General features: G+C 42.0%; 1 protein-coding gene across 2 annotated transcripts; it reads right to left on the bottom strand.

Annotated features, from left to right (window-relative positions):
- Positions 1-1,279: 1,279 nt before the first annotated feature.
- Positions 1,280-12,652, bottom strand: ampd1 (adenosine monophosphate deaminase 1 (isoform M)). 2 transcript variants are annotated; one of them, XM_031868927.1, is made up of 17 exons: positions 12,497-12,652; positions 10,834-11,135; positions 10,463-10,471; positions 9,625-9,790; positions 9,315-9,474; positions 7,729-7,894; positions 7,426-7,645; positions 6,967-7,096; positions 6,256-6,450; positions 5,653-5,784; positions 5,370-5,533; positions 5,018-5,144; positions 4,240-4,403; positions 3,873-3,993; positions 2,427-2,600; positions 1,970-2,080; positions 1,280-1,694 (listed from the first exon to the last, which is right to left on the bottom strand). In XM_031868927.1, exons 2-17 carry the CDS (start codon positions 11,030-11,032, stop codon positions 1,539-1,541), a joined length of 2,394 nt encoding a protein of 797 aa, XP_031724787.1. In that variant the 5' UTR covers positions 11,033-11,135; positions 12,497-12,652; the 3' UTR covers positions 1,280-1,538. The 2 variants fall into 2 exon arrangements, with proteins under 2 accessions (XP_031724787.1, XP_031724788.1); XM_031868928.1 differs by lacking the exon at positions 10,834-11,135 and having other exon boundaries at positions 1,539-1,694; positions 12,497-12,651.
- Between the last annotated feature and the right edge of the window lie 8,936 nt (positions 12,653-21,588).

Here is a 21,588-nt window from a genome sequence, read left to right as displayed (position 1 = left end):
GGGTTTAAAGGCAAATGTCTTCATTAAAAACTCCCGAAAAATTGTGTTTTTTCTGCTTTAGTGTCTCAATATGTCATTATTAAGACACTAACAATGGCATAGAAAGACACGTGTGAATTCCTATCTGCTGCTTCACGATCATTACAGGATAAGGCCTTTCATAGTACCTGCTACAGACTATGTACCAATTCAAGGTGAATCCACATCAGTTGTTGGACAAGTATTTTTCTTTTTGTCAGATGCATTATCAGGTAACACTTACTTTGCCCACTTGATCCCTACAAGTACATGTCTATTTTCTGTTTGTTTTTTTCACAGATTCACAATTTATCATGGATCTGTGTAAATGTACAACTTAGGTACACTCATTTTCTAGGAAAGGCATTTGACTTCCGGTTTTACGCTGGGTGTTTCTGTCGCGCTTGACGCGACTGTGACCGCGAGAAAGTTTGGTTGAATCCTCCCGATCCAAGAGGGAAGACGTCATCACATCAACCGCTGCAGCTGTCAACGACGAATAAATGCTGTTGTCTTCAGGTGTCCTGGGAAATATGGACGCTCGGCTATGAGCTGCACCTGCACGACTCAAGTTAATAACTGACTGGGATATATGACTGGGGCTTTATACATATACATATACCGTATAAGTGTCAAAGCCTAGTAAATGTCCATTTTGCAGCAGATGCTATTTATAACCACACTTTCGAAACTCACTTCAAGTATCTATACAGTGGAGCAGACTCAGAGCATATGTTACATGTTTGTTTAGTTGGATCAGACAAACGGTGGACCACAAAAATATGAGCTAAAGGGCATTTTAGCCTTGATCTCCCCTGAGTTTTCTGTTTTCTTTTAAAGAAATCTCAGACTTCATCCAACAAGGTATATTGTGAACTCAATCCAGCTAAGATAAATGGCAGACATCAACTCTGTTAATAACTAATGCATTATGCAACATCTCAAACTAACATCTTTATGGCCGACGCGCATTTTTCCCAGATTCATTCTGCAGAGTCAGCTAAAATGTTAATGCAGCTACACTTTGAAAGGAAACAACAGCCATCAGAAAACTACTTTTGGTGCACAGTGTAGAAAGAAACGCAGAATAAGTGTGCAAGTCATGTCTCATCTGCAGCTCACAGGTCAGAGCTCATGAGGAACGTCTGAAGGAGGCAGTAGCTCTGCCAAGTCACAAAATCAACACGAGACAAGATCCGGCTGACAAGTAAATAATGCTGCAATGTAACACTGATTGAATGATGAAATGCATCACCGGGGCAACTTGTTATTTCACATTTTATTCCCTTTCATTCTCACACATGATGTTTCTCCACATGGAAAACACACACTGTGATGTGCTAAGTCAGTAAGTGTGCGCATTTGATACAGTGAAGAGCAAAAAGGTTTCTTCCCCCAAAAGGAGAGAACATCAGCGTGTTTAGAAGGTCAGTTTCATTAAGATTCAATTGTTTAAGAGTTGCTGTGAAAAAAACGAATGTGGAAACTTTTTCCGAGTGGAAATCGTATTTGAGAGTGTTTTAATCAGACTTCACGCCCTCCTTGATGCGGTTGAGCTCGTAGCACAGGGTCTCGTAGCGGTATGCCATGCGGATCTGGGCCACATTGGTCTTACGGATGTCGTTGCCCTCTGGGCCCTCCTTGAGGTAGTCATCACCCAGGTAGTGGCTCTTCTCCTGTAACACAGAAAAAAAAACACAAGCATGTTTTGGTGCGAGCATAAAATCGCCTATATGTGGAACATGATGCTTAAATCTCTTCGATTTAAAAACAGCTTGTGCGGTGAAAAGATAGAGGATTTGACAGAAACACGTCTTCAAGTACTATTTTGCACCGACAATGTTTGCCAATGTAAAAAGAAAGACGTGTCTTACGTCTTAAAAAAAAAAAAAAAAAACAGTCAACAAAGCATCACCACATTTAATGGATCACCATGCAGTGTGTGTGTTACCTCATGAGACATGGCGCTCTGCAGAACACTGCTCCTGGAGATCTCACACATGTCGCAGGTACTGAGCTTGAAGACCTGGGCTGCGATGGCGTACTCTTCCATCAGGGGTTCCTGTGGACATAAAGGCCAAGATTTACACTTTGATATTTGGATCACATAGACACAGCTATAGTTCATACAACTCCCATGAACTGTGGAAGGCAGCAATCACCAGAGGTAACTGTGTGCATGCAATTCACATTGTTAAACCACTATCTGCGTATTCTATATGGCACAATGCTTACAATGCATGTCCATTTGATTGTTCTACTTCATTTCCGTTTGTGTGTGCAGCACATTACTTTTTGTGTACAATCAGAATGCCAAAACTAAAATGCATTCATCTGTAGACCTAATACAATGCTCATTATACGCAGCACAGCGTGCGTCATTGTCTGCTCCCTCCATGTGCTCGGACCTTAGTGTAGTGGAACTGCATGGGGTCGTCGGTGGACAGAGAGACCACCAGGCCCTTCTTGTGGAACTCCAGCAGCGGGTTCTTGGCGTATTCCAGGAACAGGCTGTTGTTGCTGAGAGGGGACATGGCGATGGGGATCTTGGTCAGGAAGTACAGGTACTGCAGCACAGGACTCTGGGGGATTGATAGATTGATAGTTCAGTCAACTTATGATATTATTTGTCAAGGACTGGCTTTGTTTTGTTTTTTAAGATAAAGCAAGCAGAATGATCAAATGTACATAAATGCAGATATCCCCTTTCAAACTTGCTCTTTTAAGAAAACTTGAAACCAGACAGTTAAAGGTTGTTGCCGTAACAGCAATTAATACAGATAAGGCATGGAGAGCAGTGCAGCGTATCAAAGAAGATCTCAGGATAACGCCCACTTAGATCCAGATTTCAAACATTGAGCACTAAAAGGGTATTTCTTACCTCTGGGACCAGTTTGAGAGTGGGGTCTTTTTGCCCTTTAATCAGACAGGAAAAAACGATATATCTAGAAAGGACATCTTTTGGTACTTACAGATAAAAAAATTATATCAAGATAAAATTATGTTTTTTTTAATTGGAATTAATACCTCCGGTGTATTATTCTGCATGCAGGAAATGGGCCAGAAATTGGAGAGGGAACTGGGGTGTAGAAGTGACAGAAGATGTGTTAGAAGATTATTGGAACGATACAATAAAGTCACCATAAGTCTGATAATGCCCTGTGTAAAAGCCAGAACATGTTGGGAACTGAGCTCAAATTCAATCCAGTGTCCTCCTTCCTATAGCATGCACATCGCCAACGTACATCACAGAAGATATTCTGTGGAAGGAAGAATATATAACATCAATGGATCTCCTGTCAGGTTTTCACAATCTCTGCTGGGTATGATGACGCTAAGAATGGAACATAAACACTGACTTGTCTGATGCTTTTTTTTGATAAATGAGAAAACCCTTTCCAGAATATTTTGTTGTGAATGTATCTGCCATTCTACTAGGGTTAATTGTTTGAAGTAAGTTGCCACTGTATCGCCATAACTGAGGTGTGCCTGTATAGAACGGTGATATCGTATATGCAGAGATGTGTTTTAATTCTCTTCTTTTCATTATTCAATTTCATATTTCATTTTCAATTTGTTATCGGCACATTTAAAATGTACTTCATCTGCTTTCATGTATTTTTTGTGTCTTCCTTTTGTTCAATGAAACATTGACAACAAATTATGTAAACACATTTCGGAAAAATAATTGTGCAGTAGCTCTCCTGTAGGCTATAGTATAGCGCAATACCTAGAACCCTTGTGGTTCCTTTGCAGAGCTGAAGTCTAGAACTGGTGCCCGATCATGTGTGAGTGAGTGTATGAGTGCTGCTGAATTTAAGTGCTGATTCACAGCTGTTAAAGAGAGCACTGACCTTCTTGAGGTTGAGGCCGTGAGAGATGTTGTCAGCAGTCATGAAGGCAGCCAGCAGATGGGTGATGGCACCGGCCTCACCGCAGTGAGGCCTGAACGTGAACGTGTTCATGCCCCTCTGTCTGGAAAGCAGACGATAAACAAGTATTCAACTATGAACAGATGTTCTCAGAGGAACTTGCTTTCCTGTTATCGTCAAGCACTGAGGAGAAGATGAGATATAAAACAATGAGGGGAAAGTCGAAGAGATATGAACACAAAATGGCAGGAATCTCTCATTAAAAAAACTGAAAGCATTAAATAATTATTAGTGTACTGGCTCACACTAAAAAAGACAAAACTGTGTCAACGGAGACCAAGCTACTGACCTGCGGAGCTGGTTGAGCACAGTGATGTTGGCATACATGTAGTAGATGTAGTAGGTGTAGGAGGGGTTTTTGACGATGTCCCACTCCTCTGGTTTGGGGCTCTTGATGGAGAACATGTGACCACTGTGCTTGGACTCATCGTCCACGCTGTCGAAGCCTGTCACCTACACACCATGTGGCAAAAAGGTTGATTACACAGGTAACAGATAGGATTTGTTATCTTGTTGTGTCTGAGCCGTTATGATCATCCCAGTTATGAATGCAATCATGCAATTGGTTGCGTGTGAGTGAGTGCGGAGTGACCTCCGTGTGACCTCCGGAGTGACCTCCGTGTCTGTCCACGGTTAATCTCGGGTTCTGCTGCAGCAAACTGCTTAATATTTTTGGTGTCCAGTTATGGCTGCATGCTCAAGGACCTTTCGTAGTTGAGGTGACTCATACTTTCTCAAAACTCCTTTTATTACCTGTTTTATACTGCCATTGCTCTTAACCGGCCCAAGGCCAGTAGGGGCCACGGGTGATGACACAGCTGAGTGGCTATCCAACCCCCAATCCGCCACTCTGCGCCCACAGAGAGGAGATAACAGTTTGCGGTGTGTTTGGCTAACAGCTAACAGAACAACGAGTTCACACACTGCTATACCTCTCCGCAACCAAACGGCTGCTAAGCAGGCAGACAGCTTGGCGAGTTTCATTTGTTTTTTGTGAGGATTGTGCGACGTGTCTTATCTGCACTCTACTGAGTGCAGCTTTGCAGTTGTGACTTTTTCTGACTCACATGCTGGAGGAAGATGCTGAGGTCTGGGTTGGACTGTGGGTCGATGGTGGCCTGGAACACTGGAAGGAAAATGTTCTCCAGCATCTTGCCAAAGTGGGGCACAAAGTCCTTGGCTCTGAAGATGTCACTAAGATAGGAGAGGAGAAAAAAACAAAAACATTTAAATATGAATTCTGGCCATCTTTCACACCTTTTCAGCCTTTTTTTTCAAGCTCACAGGGGATTAAATATAGATTTTTCTTTAATATCATATCCTAGGCAAATTAGGATCTATGATCTATCCACAAGGATACATTGTTCTCCATCTGTCTCACAGTTTGCATAAAGAAAGAATCAAGATATGAACACTTACTATAGCCTGGGTATTTGAATCATCCATTTGAGGTGTGGGGAGAAGACTCTGTGCTTGACGAACCAGCTGGAGAGCTTGCTCCACTCGGTGGGGTTGCTGCCGTAGATGGACAGACGAGGCTCAGCATACTGGTACTTGGCGTCCTCCAGGTCATTGGCTACTTCCTGGTTTACACAAAGGTGAAACGGACAGAAATATGGATTATTTCATTATTAAAACCTATTTTTTAAAGAACTGTTCTTCTGTGATGTTTCTTATCCATTCCTTGCACAGAGAAACTGACCTTGATGATGGTGGCAAAGTACTCTCCCCCGATGTGGTTCTCCGTCTTCATGTACAGGTCACGCAGCTCACTGGCTCCTACAGGGTTATACTTGGCGTTGAACTTATCGAAACGCTGGAAGGTTTGTCTTCCCTTCAGAGAAACAACAAAGAGACAAGAAAACAGATTTAGACTAAAGGGATGGGAACAATAGGACTGATCTATTCATAATGCAAATTTTGCATAAGAAAATTTGGATGTTTACTTTAAGAAGTAGTTATCCAGATAGAGTGAATAAGGAAATACAATTTTAAAGAGTTAGTGTGTGTTTAGTTTCGTGTAATGTTTAAATTGTGCCTTTTTGAAGCAATACATGTATTATATTGTCTACCACTATGTATACAATCCTTTCATTTGAACAAATTACAACAAAATAACTGTGATTTTTAAAAATGAAACCATGTTCTCAGCTAATTTTTGATGTCTAAAAACGTCTCATTAGGTTTACTCAAGAAGAAAATCAATACTGTTAAATACTTAGATGCTTTCTAACACATGCAGTCAGAGAACTGCAACTTTGCTTTTCATATCTAAAGCCACCAATGTTCCAAGTGTGTAGCGTACAGCGTGCACATCCAGGGAGTCCACAGTGAGGTCATAAGGATGCAGGTGAAGGGACTCGAAGAGCTCCTTCATGGTGACCTCCCTCCCTCCGATTTTGTGCACAATGCGTTCAGCGTCCACGCGGTAAGACCTCTTGATGAAGCGCAGCAGGTGCTTCTGGTTCATGCAGGCGGCGGCGTGGATGTGGGTGTCCACCTGGAGAGGCAGGGAGATGATAAGGGTGTGGATCACTGAGGTTTGGGGTTTCATGTGGTGTGTAATAACTCTGCTTGGTAACAAGAGGGAGCTAAAGACACACAAACACACACACACTCACACTCGGTGAATGGCAAACGTAAGCGGGGGACGACAACAAACTAAGTGGGATTTTAATCAAAATGTAAAGAATCTCCTCATTTATGTAAACTTGAATACATTTGAAATAGAGATGACAACCCCAATTTTTAGACACTTGAATTATTGATTTCAATGCGTTCTGTATGAACATAAAGTGTGTTTTGTGTGCCACATAAACACAAGTCAATTTAAAGATTTTTAGATCAGTCAGTGGAGGAAGAATGCAATGATTCCACTTCATTTTACAGTCTCCCCTCATATAAAACCCAGACTTTGTGGGCACTTCACTTCATTTGTTCCAAGTTATTTGTCCTGCTTTTATGTTTTAAAGCTAAATTAGAAGAAGTGTGCACGCTAAAGGCTTTTCATGGCTACCTTCCTGCAGTTGTAGAAGTCCCTGTGGGGGTTCATCTTCAGCTCCTTCATCTCCTCCATCTCATTCAGCATCTCATGCACATTGAACTTGGACATGAGGAACTGCAGACGACGGTGAGTGTAGGTCTTACTGCGAAACAAAAGAGAAGCAGTTTAACTCATGAACTGCACTGTTAGGGGCTGCTAAACAGCATATTGACGGATTTCATGTTTAATTCAAGTGTGAAAAATGAAAATGTTGATTTGAAGCTTATTGTTATTGTATGTTATTTTGTTGGGAACCTGTCCTGCACCCTGTGCGGATCCCCACAACCACACACTGAGAACTTGTGATAAACCCTGGGGGTCATCTACAACATGACATCACTTTTAAAGACCTGAGGAAACCATGGAGAAAACCGAGATCTTTTAATTCTAAAGTTCAAACCAGAGCAATCAACATAATTTCAAAGGACTCACGTGGGGCCCTGTGCAATGAGAGCAATGAGGAAGTTCATGTCGTCGATGAAGGTGGCGTAGTCGGGGCAGGGCAGGTCTTTGGGCTGATGTTTGTCTGCGGCTGCGGCGTCGTTGTACACGCAGATGACGCCGTCCTTCATGCGAGCAACATATCCCAGATTCTTTGGCAGGTTCTTGGTGTCAAAGGGGTCTTCCCCGTTCTTTGGAGGCGCTGTGAAGTCTGATGGACGGACGTAAATGCAAATCAATCAACTGGTACAGAAAACGTCTCACACGAGCTGCCTCCACTCCTTCTCTCCTCACCTGGCTGCACCTGATCTTCGATTTTGAAGCTCTCCCCCTCGATATCGCGCAGGTACTCGGAGGTCGTCTGTGGGTAGCGCTGGTAGGCCAGCCTCATGTACTTCTCCCTGATGGTCAAGGCGCGGTACAGACCCTTGCAGGACAGCTCAAAGTCGTCCATGGTCACCTGATTGGCAGATGCAAGAGATGTTAAAGATTTTACAGTTACTAATAAAATAAATCAAATTGTAACCTTATGACATGTGGCTATGTCAACATCTGAAGCATTCCTTTAGAAAACAAGATGACCTGTTAGCTATCCACTCAAAAAGACTTAAAACTAAATTGAACTAAAGATTTTATATTTGTTTGATGGGAGGTGAGGGCTTGATTGATAAATTGATTTGAAAATATGTTTTAAGCTGGTAAAGTCAACTGTTTTCTTTGCAAAACATTTGAGTAGGCTTAAGCAGAAATATCAATCAGTTCCTCCAAAGTGTTTCAAGCCCTGTAAATGTCAAACCCGCAGTCGTGAGAGCTAAACACCGGGCCTGCTCTCAGCTGAGCTCCATTCATGGGCCTCTGCTAGTGAGGTCACTGACCCGCAGACACATATAGTCAGTGAAATCGAAGTCTGCATCCATGTCAACTTGACCCAAGTCTAGTTTAGGTTGCTTTCGCAGCATGCAGTAAATAAAGGGGTAAAGACTTCAACTACTACTGCTGTTACACTGTAAAAGATCATACGGGACTTCACTGAAATCAACTAACATTTTATCGTTAACTAAGCTGAGCTAACTGGCTGCTGGCTGTCGGAGCCTTTTATTGAACGGATAGATGTGAACGTGTAATCAACCATTTAATACATGTATTTCAAAAAAGTATTCCTTTAAGTCAAAATTTCTTGTTCGATTTGAAATTACTATTGAATGAATGTTTGCTTGACTGTTCACTAAACTGACCAAATTAAGTTTCTAAAGGTAGTGGTTAGCATATTAGCAAACAAAGTTAGGGGAAAGGTTACATGATGGAAACTTGTTTGTCGGTTTATACATGTAGTCGCATTCACTGGTAATAATGAAATGCATCCCGTGCATTTAATAACTTTTTCCCCTTAAGTCAAGGGAATGTAATAAGGAGAATAATGAAAACAAATACTGAAGTTTACTTTTTCAGGCAAAAATGGAGCTCAAAATGTTTTACAACCAGGCAATAAGAGTGTTGCAGGAATGAGTCCTATAACCTGTAAATAGGTTAGCATTTTTGGACTTCCGAGTCTCGAGGTCAATGGCTTTTTGTTAGATGCCTGAAATAAGGTCTGTAGTTAACACAAGCTTATTTTTAAATATTATTTTATAGGAACACAGCAACTGTTTTTTGTCGTTGTCACCCCTTGAACATAACACAACAGTAAGGACTAACCTCCGGGTTGGCCTAACAAAACCCTTACATTACCTCATCAGCACTCTATGAGTTTGATTACTAGTGACTTTACATCAAGGATTATTCTTTATGAGTAAAAAAGGTGGGTGTTCTAAAAATATGAAGGCAAACAAAAGCACTTCACCAGTGAATTTTGAATGGGATCAAATGAAAATAAACAGTACCCCAGAGGCGTAGTCTCCGATGATGGCCACTCTCTGGAAGTCCGGTACTTCCAGGTAGGTGGGCGTGTCCACCTCCACTGACACTACAGAGGCGGCAGCAGCAGCCACGTGGGTAGCGGCCACAGGCACGGCCATGGTGCGGCAGCGCTGGCGTCTCTTGCTGTGGATAAGGAGAGGTGAGGTTAAGTGGTTTGCCATTAAGACAAAATGCAAATGTGAAACCTCCAAATATTGTATTTCCTCACTGTGTATTGACATCATTTTGCTGCACCACAAGCACAAACTGACAACACGTAATCTCCCGCCTCACCGTTTCTCAGCATCGTCCTCATTGTGTAGATGGTGGGCCATCTCTTGGTGCATGATGGGACAGTCCTCAGCCACATCAAACATAGAGATCTCATCGCGGACGTCCTCGGCTTTGGTCTCCGACGCAAAGACCTGCTCCGCAAAGGCCCGCATTTTATCATCGGTCTCTGTCGGGCACAGCAATGGTTCGTTGTGTTAATAACAGAGCTCGGCATTCTGCTCCCGTCACACCATGCAGCCACAAACACAACTTCTTGACCGCTAATCTATGCGGCATGAACATGACTGCAGAATGATGTAGATTCATGATGAATGAACGGTGCACACAACATCATTTTACATCATCTATGTCGTAAAAGGGCACGTACATTACCCAGCTGGATGTTTGCAGACTCATGCGTTGTGCACATGACCAAAGACTGACTCAGTCAAAGTCTGTCCTCCAGTTTGGTCCCATGCACATAGAGGAGCACTGGCACGGACACAAGATGGTTCAGCCTTTTTAAATGTATGTTTTTAACTCCAGATCATCTCTCACTGCATATGTAGGTTGTTGTTATTTGACAAAATAATGACAGGTAAAAAGAGTCATGGTGCAAAATGACTGGAGTTATGAACCAAGCTATATGAACAACAGTTCTCCAACAAGCGTTCAAGTCTCAAAAAGCAACGTAATGACAATACACGGCATGAGTGGCATTACGTGATGCCCATCAGTCTGTAGATCAAACTATACTTCTTACATGCACTTTGTAGCCAAGAGCCAAGGCGTTACATCTCCAGTATGGCACATATGACAAAAGCTACTTGGGGTTCTACGTCTCACCCTCCATACTTACTCTGTTGACCTGGTTGTCCCCAGCAAGAAAGTAGAGCCGCCCGAAGTAAAACCCAAAAAAGATAGTGTTAGAAAAGAGTTGGTTAGAAAGGTGATGTGCAAACCAAAACAATTACTGTGTTTTAAAGTATATCAGTAGCAAAACGTTTGCCGTAGTTATGAATACATTTTAGGCAGAGAGACCTAATATATATATATCAGTTATAACCAAAATATAGAGATTAAGACACATGCAATAGTAAATGCTGAGGATATGAGCAATGGAATGAGACATTGGACACTTTATGGTAAATGGAGAAGTGGGATTAGGGTAAACATACAGTTTGAGGATAAATAATGGAGAGGACACATGACTGTTAAATTCACAGTTACTTTTGAAGGAACAGCAGCTGGACACAGCAGTGGGAACTGCATCTTCAGGACACATGCAGAGAGGATTCAGCGGTCTCCGCGCTCCCAGGGGAGCGACGCCTTTAGATACTAATGTCCAGGATTCCATTCCTGCACCGCTATCATTTCTCAACATCTCGTCATGCACGCGAAGATGCGTTTCACGTTGTCTCCCTGGCATCGCCTCGGTGGTTCAAACAAGTCTGGAGGTCAATTAAGTCTTGTTTGTGCGCTGCTTTGTGAACCGATAAGCATTCCCGTGGTGGAAGGAGTCGCTGAGCTACCTGGAAAAAAATGTACTGATATAACTGTTCACATTCACTTCGGTCTTCATTGGTGCTGCTCTGTTTGCAAAGCCTCTAATTCAAATGCATTACCATGAACCAGAGAACGGATATTGAATGTGAACAATAGATTAATAAATGGTGTCCATTTCCACCGTACTGCATTGTTTTCCATTTTGTATAGAATAGACATTCATTTACCAAGATCCCTGGTTGTCTAAGTCGCTGAGTTTTGTGTGATTTTGGGAAACTGGCCCTTTAAGACTCATCTGAACTTGTTCAGTTTCATCGTTGACCTTTCATTTGTTGTCCGGCAGATCGTAAAAAACGGTGTGAAATCCCAGCCGTCACGTCACATTATGCTTTCTCATCAAGCACAGTCTGCACCAACACCTGCCAAATCATTACAACCACCAAGCTCTTCAGACAGCCGATGGTTCGAACATGGCCTTTTTATTTTCCACACTTTGGAAAACTCTTAACGGCATGTGTCATCATACTTGCCAGATGCCCAGAGCCCGGTGGAGGTTAGCCTATAATTAGCAGCTATTACAACAGCATTTAAAATAGTAGTAATGAAAGAGATTTTCATACTGGCAATGAACTAAAAGAAGGGACACTAAAAACTGAAGCACAAATTAAGAATGACCTGATCTCTTGTTACACTTGAAGTCAGAGAATCAGCTGGCAAATCACATCCATAAGACACCCTCTCTTGTAATTTTAACATCTGATAATCACTTACTCCCTATACACTCTGCTCTGATATACAACCGTGGAGTTTCGTGATATGAATTGAAATTGTTTGCAATTGAGCTCAAGAAATGTATTTTGACGTTGGAATCACACAAATCACAAAGATAACACACATTTAAAAGAATCATTCCCTTGTGATCACTGTTTACTATCCAATATGGACTTCATATTGGAACTTTATGCATTTTAACCCCAATGAACCCGTGATTAAAGCTGTCAGTGCCATCCATTAAAGTGACAATGTAACACTGCAAACATTTGGGAATTTACTACCTAAACAGCTGTTGATATTACACAGTAAGAGGTGTGAACCCTGTATGCATTCAAGGCATATTTGCGAAGTCTTTGGAGTTCTCGTTTCCATTCTTTCCATACATCTCAACGAACAGACATGAGGGTGTCGTTGTGACAGAAAGGTCAAGTTCTTTTTTTCATGTGTTGGCCAAAAGACGTTCCATGGAAAAGTGTGACGAAAATGAAAATGATTACACTTTAAGTGAAGGCTTCCACAGTTCGTTTTTATAGTCATGTGTCAATGTGAAATATTGAAAACACTATAGATGAGAGTGCATGTTCAACCCCAGAGTCCTTCTGCCCATACTTACCTGGCGCTAAGACTTTCGGCATGGCGACGCTCTCCTGCTGAAACGCTCCCTGAGGACTGGTAAATGGTGGTCAGCTACTGGACCACTTTAGGAGGGAAGTGAGAAGCCCTGTGCTCGGTCTGTGGAATATTAAGCTCCTTCTGCCCCTCACGTGGAACCTGCTATGCCCACACGGGACACGCCTGGACGTAAAGGAGGGGGAACTCATATGTGTCCAACTCTATTTTTAAAGTTGTTTATGTGCACACGGGACTCCCTGACGGGCACAGTGTGGAGACAAAGAGACGGGTACGGTGGGGGACTTGTATTATATAACACCCTGTGTGGGGCACAAGTGGCTCTGCACATGTCAGGTGGATTTTTTAGACGGGTGCTCATGTGTTAACACACCTTTCAATCCACTGAAAATGGAAAAGGTTGACAAAATTGTTACTGTGGGTTGAAAACTATGTTTTGAAAAGTTTTGAAATTATTGACAGGTCATTTTTAATACTCTGTTGATTTAGCAACAAATGGCATTTGAGCACAAGGGGAATGGGCTCTCACCCCATGGTGACTTTGGTCCATTTGAAAACATGCAAATCCCTTAACATGTGATCCTTGCACCTCACATTAGTGATTGAATAAGGTCCGAGTGGTGTTATATTGTTGTTACTTTCCAATAACCTCTAAATAAGAAGGGGATTAGATCCTTTAGAATAGTATTGAGCTAGTCTTTAGACATATTTCTTGACCAGTGAGGAAAATCAAGGCTTGTTTTAACAATTTTACTTGAAGTGCATTTTTTATAGCAAAGATAAGATTGGAAAATTTGTAGAATTCATGCATGGTAGGTCCAATTATTTTCAGCCTTACAGACCAGAGACTATTCTACTATCTAGTTCCCATATGCCATAGCTGCTCTGTGAGGCTGTACTGCGCTTTGAGCTACATGCTAATGTCAGCATGCTAACATGCTCGGAATGACAATGCTAACATGCTGGTGGTAATCAGGTAATAATGCTAACCTTTTTAACCATCTTAGTGTAGCCTGTCAGCGTATCACGTCAGGTTTGCAGGTATTTGGTCATCCATCCAGAACATGTTTGACTAGTTGACTGCACTAGAGGAAAAGTAAGGGGATCACCAATGTGAGTAGGATTTATCTTTGTGGGACGACAAATTTCCTTTTCCATGGCAATCCATCCAATAGTTAATGAGATGTTTCAGTCCGGACCAAAGTGGTAGACTAACCGACCCGTGTGGTTAGCATGAGTGGTAATTGTGGCGTGGTAATATCCACCAGGCCTTGTAGACAGGTGGAGGCGACGCCGTTACAAATAAACTTCCCTGAATTAGTGTCAATCTCTTATGGTAATCACTGCTGAAAGCAACTTTTCTATAATTTGAAAAAAATATGCAAACCAAATAACAAGATTTTACAACTGATAACAAGGCTGAGCCAATGTTAACAAACTCAAATATTCAGTATTGGTTGGGCTATATCATATCGAGCCATGCAGAAGGTTTTAGCTTTATTTGTCGTGGTTTTTATATGGCTTTGTTCTCTTCAGAGCATTGGAAATTACATTTGAAAAATTTAACCGCAACCTTTTTTCGGGAATATTCTTTCAATTTCAATTGCTGTCAAACTTTTTTAAAGTAGTTTTTGCTGCTTTGAGCACCCCAAACTAAATTCTGTTCAACTAGCACCTGGCTGGGGGCATAAATCTCTTACATCTTTAATAATTTTGGGTTGTTGATGTCATCGCACAGACTTTGCCATTCACTTGTGTCACAGCTCTGCTTCTCTGTGCAGCTTGAAGACACTTAACAAGCCATCTGTTTTTAGGGAGTGTGATCCTAAATGTCAACGTTCCTCTCAGAGTGCAACCACTGAAAGAGATCAAGTTAGACATTGACAGTCAGTTGAGCCATTAGAAATAAAAATACCAGACGAGCTTTTAGGACACTTTGTAAATCATGTTTATCAGTAAAATACACTTCATAAGCATACTTTTAAAACACTTTAACATTCCAGCTAAAACTACAGTTTATGGTTTACTGGTGATTAGAACTAAACTGGTGACAAGCATCAAGAGATCTGAAACATTATCTTGAACACTAGAGATGAATTTAATCCTCATGTTTTATCTGATGTGCTGTTTGTACAGCATGGTCTCTAAAATAAAAATATAAAATAATAAAAAAGAAATGGAATGAATTTCATTTCAGCAAATTGTGTTTTTTGACAAATCCGTATCAAGTATCTGATTGGCTGAAAAGTGTTCCTCTTTGTGCGTGAATTATTTGACGGTACTCTTCCACAGCCTTCGCCAAGTTGTAACATCAATGTGAACTTGAAGTACAAACCATCGAAGGCAAGTGCCAACAAATGCAGAGGCCGACATGAATTAACTGTTCTCCGGGGAATTTCTTTTCCGTGGTCTAGAGAGATCTGACTGCTCCTCGCCATGAACCTGAGAGATTATCAGCAGCTGGACGACTGGTTGACATGGGCAAGAGGGAGTCCAAATTTTCCCGTCTCATATTACTCCTATCATCATCACCCGGGCTGTCAGACTACCAAATTACAACAGGTGCTCCGCTGTCCAGCTCATAGGTCCGGTTGGCCATGCAGACGATTTCCTGTAGTTTTCACTTCTCAAATTGATTTAAAACGTCATATGATGAGCTAGGAGAAGCAGCAAAACATGCTGTGAACACCAGAATGTAACGCATGCAAAATAACCACCTCTATTTATACATCTCCAATATGTAGTTCAAGTTGGTGTCATATGACAATGTTTTGTTTGGTATGAAATATTACTGGTGTCAGGTTAAGTGGTGACTACAGATCCTCTCTGCATGCGGGAAGACATCTGAAACCTGTGCTCCTCCAACAGCCACACAGAGACTTCTGACATAAGACGAAGATCACTGCAGCATTATAGACACGTTGTCTGCAAGTGTGACCTACAGAGTTTATTCTATTTGATTATGTGGTCAGTGAAAAGCCAAAAAAAATCCTGACAAAACTAGAAAGCTGCACTCGCAGATCTCCGTCAGGTGCGTTTGCAATTCCACTGCTATATTGGGGGATTGTATGAATACGGCCCACAATGGGCTCACCCCACGTCTAGACCCAATGAAGTGGTAAAACACACTACATTTAATTTAAAAAACAAGCTGCGATGTACGCAGGCAATCTGCTCAAAGTTGTTATAGAAGAGACATCATACAATCTTGCCAATAACAGAAAACTTCAGCTGTCTGCTTGTGTAGCAGCGGCTGAGTTGCGAAGAGGCAGTGTGTGTACTGGCATTTATGTCAGCAGTTAGCCAATCAGATCGAACGGAACAATAAAAGATAGCTAACAACCAGTGATGTACTCAACCAATGGGCTGTAAGGCGTTGTAAAACACAGCAGCGATGTATACAAGCAATCAACTTGAAGTCGTTGTAGAATACACTTCATACAATCTTGCCAAAAACAAAATTAAAGGTGAGGCACAGCAGCGCGCTTAGTGGTAGTTCCATTAGCTGTTAGTGGTTAACCAAACACACCGTACGAAACAATAAAAGTGAGCCGCAGACCAGCGGCCGAGAGGTACGCAGCAGAAGTCCATACTGGTATTTCTATTAGCCAAAAACTTTTGTCCCCTCAATGTGGGCGCACGGTAGCAGATTGGGAGTCGGCGATGCACTCAGATATGTCATCACTAGTGGCCCCTACAGGCCCCTGCCGGTTAAGAGTAGTGAGTGATGAGTCAGCAGACAGTCAATGGAAGTATAAAACAGGTAATAAAGGGTGTTTTGATTAAGTGTGAGTCACCGCAATCGCGAGAGGTTCTTGAGCATGCAGCCATACTGGCCACCCAAAATATTATGCAGTTTGCTGCAGCAGAATGCGAGATTAGCCGTGGACAGACACAGAGGTGCACACTCACTACTCACACACAAACACATGCGATCGATTGCATGATCCTCCTGGTGGAGATAAAAAGATAAATCTCCAACAGTGTCCGCTTTAAGTAAAATAGTCTGATATGAAATAGCCCTGATTCTAATAAATATAGTAGTGCAGGGATGACGTATTTTTGCAGGCCAACCCCAGAAGTTAGCATCGCACTGGAGCCCTCGACCAAAATGCCAATGGGACGTCTCCGTTGGATTATTGCTGAAAATAAAATCTGTGGCAAATAAAGTTTATGATACTTACATGTTTTCTTCAGCAGGATAATCTTCACAAATGAGCATCGCTTGCATGATAGTTTTTAAAGTCTAAATGCCATCACCAGGAGTAAAAAGCTGACGTAGGGCTATAAACGAACTAAACCACATGTGAGCATACCCAAACAAAAGCTAAAGGTGGACTTGTCAGCGCTATTTTGCTGACGTGATGACAATCTAGCTTGGTAACCGCCTTTTTAAAGACATGTAAAAGCTTCAAAAACCATAAGTGGGCTATTTAATGACGTATTTTATACTGTAGAAAAAAAAAACTATTTTAAGCCCGTGTTAACCAGATCCTATTTCAGGCTTCCAACCAAAAATTCAGCAATAAAACTCATCAACTTTGAGAAGAGGGAACCCGAAGTCCAAAAATGATAACTTATTCATGGGTTTTAGGACTCATTCCTGCAGTACTTTATCACAGTAAGGAATGTGCATATGCTTGATAGTGATGGTCACTGGAGCACAGTTTACAAGTTCAGCGTGTTTACATGTTGGGTTTGGATTGTAATCACCCTTCCTGTTTGAAAGACAGAGGAACTCCCAGACCTAAACGTGGCAGAACACTGGAGAATGCACGTATACAGGACCTGTTTACTCCACAAAAGGCACTGCCTTCAACGCGTTTGTTTTCTTCAACTGAACTGTGCATTAAAGCATTACAGCAGCAATCTCATTATAATAGTTTATGAAAAAGAGTTTGTTGATTGGGCTTAAGTTACCTGTAAATGGTGGAGGTAGTGGTGGTGAATTAGTGCGTGCGCGCGAGCGAGAGAGGTGGAATCGCACACAACACTGTCTGATAAATTATAGCTGGTTTAAAGCAAAACCGTGAAATTTTTAAATTAAAAAAATTAATTAAATATGAATTCTCATTGGAAATGAAACACGCAGTACACTTTGCAGCTACAGCTTCACATGATCTGGTATAATCATCATGGTGGATAATGTTGCTTGTGTTAGCAAATATTAGATGTTGCTGTACAACTGACAGCATTGAGTGAGTTTACTGACTTTATGACTTTTCTCTATTTGTACAGCCATCAAGTCCTGAAGGAACACAAAGCTAATTTTAGAAGTCACTGGAAAGACCACCCCCACACCCACACCCACACACACGGGGGGGGGGGGGGGGTAAACATGGACTGCAAAACAAAACTCAAGTGGTGAAATTTGCCTGAATAACACGACCATGAAGATTTACTTCATACAGCTTCACACTGTCATGAGATTAAAAAAAGCTTTTTTTCTGTCACACAATTGTATAGCAACAGTGTAATTCAATTTTGCTGTGTTTTTTCGAGCAAAAATAAAAATGATGCAAGATGGGAGGGATCATAAGCCATCCTCCAGTGGTGACTTCAGCAATTCTAATTGCTCTTAATTGCTCGAGAGTTCCTCCCGACCAGACCGTTCCCCCAGAGCAGAGAGGTCCAAGCATCTGTACTACACACAGGACAAACATAAATAAAAGGTAGGTGCTTTTAATATTTCCTTTTAAAGACATTAAAAGTTTATTTTCTGTTCATTTATTGTCAGTATTATGGGGACACGGTCACTGTAGTCAGCCAGAAAAATGCTTTAAACTGCCCTCAAGCTCGACCAGCGCATGATGGCCAGACAGATAACGGTGAATGTTAACGGGGGTTGTATCGCTGTCTCCACCACTTACCCTAACATAGAACAAGTGCCCCGCACGATGTGCCACACAGCGACTAAACTTCAATGTCCTTGTTCAAATAACAGATTGGGCTCAATGGAAGTGAAGGTGTTGGTGGACGGTCTCCCACGCGTGGTGTGTGGCGTTACACAGGAAACCACATGTCAAGACATGGTCATAGCGTTGGCTCAAGCCCTGGGTATGTACATCCGTGGCTCTACCTATTAAAAATGATTTATGTTCTGGCATGCTGACAACCACAGTGTCGTCCTTCTCTGCAGGTCAACCCGGGCGCTACACGTTACAGGAGAAATTTAAAGACTTCGAGCGGTGCATGGCCCCCAACGAATGCCTTCTGGAGACTCTCGAGAAATACGGCGAGCAGGCCAGGGAGGTCCGGCTCACACTGCTCCACAACGGGCCCTCGGCCTGGGATGATATGAGCAGGGCAAAAGTCGGCCGGTACCAGCCCTGCCCGCCATTGAGAAGAAAAGACGCGGGCACCAGAATTCGGCGGTGTAGCGGCTCACTAGGACTGCATCGTCAAAGCTTGCCACCGCTGTCGTGTTCAAGGCAAGAGGCCGAGCAGCAAAAAAAAGAGGACCCGAAGAGGCCGAAAAGAAAGTCTCTGACGCTCATGGAGGAGGCTTGGGAATGGCTGGAGAGTCTGGGCAAAGGGAAGGTCTATAGTACTGCCCGTGACAAGGAAAGCAGTAGGAGGACAGATAAACAGGATCGTAGCTCTTTGGGCATTTCTCTCACTGTTGATGAAGGTAACTCAGGTCGAAGTAGTAAAAGCAAAGTCAGGAGTCAGAAAAGTCTAAAGTCAGACTTTGATCGTCGAACATCCTGCTGCATGGGAAGTCAGACGAGGGGGAAAGAAAGCAAACGCTTAGAGGCTAAATCAAATGTTTTGTCCAGTTCAAACGATGAGACACCGAAAGACGGTCTAAGAGAAACCATAATACATCAACTCAGCCGTCTGCAGGACTTGCAGGTCCAGATAGCAAACACGGACAGACTGATTTTGGAGCTCGAGGAAAAACAGGGGGTTAAAAAAGCCCAGCAGGAAGCCCAGCAGAGGACGGTCGAGGAGGAGACGGAGCAGATCAAGTTCTGGGAGAACGAGTTAAAGGCAGAGGAAGGCTACGAGAAAGATTTGCAACGCCAGTTCCTCGAGATGAGGGAAAACGCCACGGGATGCAAGGCCAAACTGGAGGATTACAAGCGCAAAATGCAGGGGCTTGATTTCTTCCCTGCTCAAGACACCGTTCAAGAAGACTCGAAAGCCGGTGCAAACGCTGCCACGGAGATTTCCGCTATCCCAACTGAGGACCTGAATGGGCAGCAATCTGATGTAGATGTTAGCAGGAAGTTCCCGCCCAGAGAGGACTTGAACCCTCCTCACGCTCGAGTTCCTCCCAGCCAGATAAAGGAGCGACGGCCCACGGGGCCCACCGAGCTGAGGGAGTGGTGGACGCGCTGGGCTCAGGCCCAAGTCCCTCAATCGCAGACTAAAAAGGCGGCGATTCACCGCTCTGAGCTCACCATCTATCTGGGCCGTACCAAGGTCTAGAATCACATGAACAGAGGTCACAAACATGAAGTCAGTGAATATTAGGGATGCTTCACTGCACACCAATTGTATGTGGTAGCGTAAACGTATGTTAGAAGTGCTCCCCTGTGAGTCTAACAGGAAGTGCTTCCATAAAAGAAAAAAAGAAAATATATAAATAAAACATTTTTTAAAAGGTTTGCGTCTTTTTTTGTGTACAGCACTTTTTATATAAACAGAAAACGAAAGAAGATTCACAAACTACATTAAATTTAAATGACATCTGCAGGTATAGGATTCCTCGTCATTGTTTCCAACCCCTGCACCTACAGTTCTGAATTATGGAATATATTGTAGCCTACATGCTACACTCTTACGGAGAGGGAAATCCAAAGCTTCAAGGAGACCGCTTCATCTGTGCATTTTGGGAATTCTGTCCAAAATGAGGGAAAATTAACTTTTTGTAGTCAACTGCCCCGTGTCCTCAAAAACAGCATCACAACTCCATAAAAAAAAAAAAGAAAAAAAAAAAAAAAAAAAAAAAAAAAAAAATGATACGATGCATTTTACGGTTCTCTGTAACTCAAATAACTGTACGTCTCAAGAGAGCTGGTGCAAGTTTAGAGGGGCGGGACTGAACTGAAAGCTTCCATTGAGCCATTTGTAAGTTGTGTCATCTTCTGAGAGCCCCCGTGTTAATGACACTGAAGCACACTGCTATACATATGCACCTTTGTCTTTTTGTTTTCACCAACAAATTTCTGCAAATGTATTTATTTATGAGGTTATTTCTTGCACGCAAGTGTACACTGGAGTGTATTGGTCAACATAATAAAATGGTTTTCAGAGCTACTTAATGCTTGGTTTGTTTTTCTTAATTCAGTGAAATAAGACAATTACAAAACCGCATGTGATTTTCATAAAACTTTAATTCAATTGTTTCATTCAAGACCATTAACAAAAGTACATGAGAACCTCTGTTCGTGGTTCAAAAGAAACCCCGTGATCTCCAAAATTTATTTTTTTGACAGTAACTTAATGTGCAGAGGCACAAGAGCTCACCCACGTCTCCAGCGCTCCATAACTTGTAACCCGATTCTTAATGCTTTTTTTCTCTCCCTTATTTTTTCTACTGAATTTGTAATACTTTACCTTTCTCATTCTTTAAGTTAAATTAGTTTTTTTTATATCTGAATATTTCAATGAACTTTCATTAAGCACAAAAAAGAAAAAAGAAAAAAAAGAGCACACATTACATACAGTATAGTTCAACCCACAGGTTTGGGATGCATATCAGTATTATTTCTACTAGAAAAGAAAGCCACCCTTAGATTGTTCTGAGTGTTTTGGCGGTTGGCTGAGAACAGAAGATACATCTAATTTTTTGTTTATTCTTTTTTTTTTCATTTTATTTTGCTTGTAGTTTTGAGGCACCTTATTCCTAATTCAATATTAGCAGATTGAGTTTCAATGAAAAAAAGCAAAAACATGTGCAAGAAAAAAAAACAAAAAAACATTATAAAATAACTGCAGAGATAAGATGCCACAAGGAATTCTGCACCTGGGAAAAATTGCTTATGTGGAGCATGTGAATACCAAAAAGGTTTCTAAAGGCTCCAGTTTGTAAAAGTAAATTCCATCAGATCAACTACATTGACGTAC

Source organism: Anarrhichthys ocellatus, unplaced genomic scaffold (assembly GCF_004355925.1).
Source record: "Anarrhichthys ocellatus isolate YVR2014 unplaced genomic scaffold, GSC_Weel_1.0 scaffold44, whole genome shotgun sequence".
NCBI classification, from domain to species: Eukaryota; Metazoa; Chordata; class Actinopteri; order Perciformes; family Anarhichadidae; genus Anarrhichthys; species Anarrhichthys ocellatus.
Note: the sequence above shows the minus strand (reverse complement) of the source record. Positions and strands in the feature narration are given on the sequence as shown.

What these genes read in the sequence shown, in the direction of transcription:
- ampd1 (XM_031868927.1), bottom strand. Translation starts at nt 11,032, where the DNA reads ATGCCAGGGAGACAACGTGAAACGCATCTTCGCGTGCATGACGAGATG. An exon ending in ACGGCCTCAACCTCAAGAAG is followed by an intron (nt 2,601 to 3,872) that starts GTCAGTGCTCTC and finishes TCAATCCCCCAG; the next exon opens with AGTCCTGTGCTGCAGTACCT. An exon ending in AGAGCGCCATGTCTCATGAG is followed by an intron (nt 1,695 to 1,969) that starts GTAACACACACA and finishes TCTGTGTTACAG; the next exon opens with GAGAAGAGCCACTACCTGGG.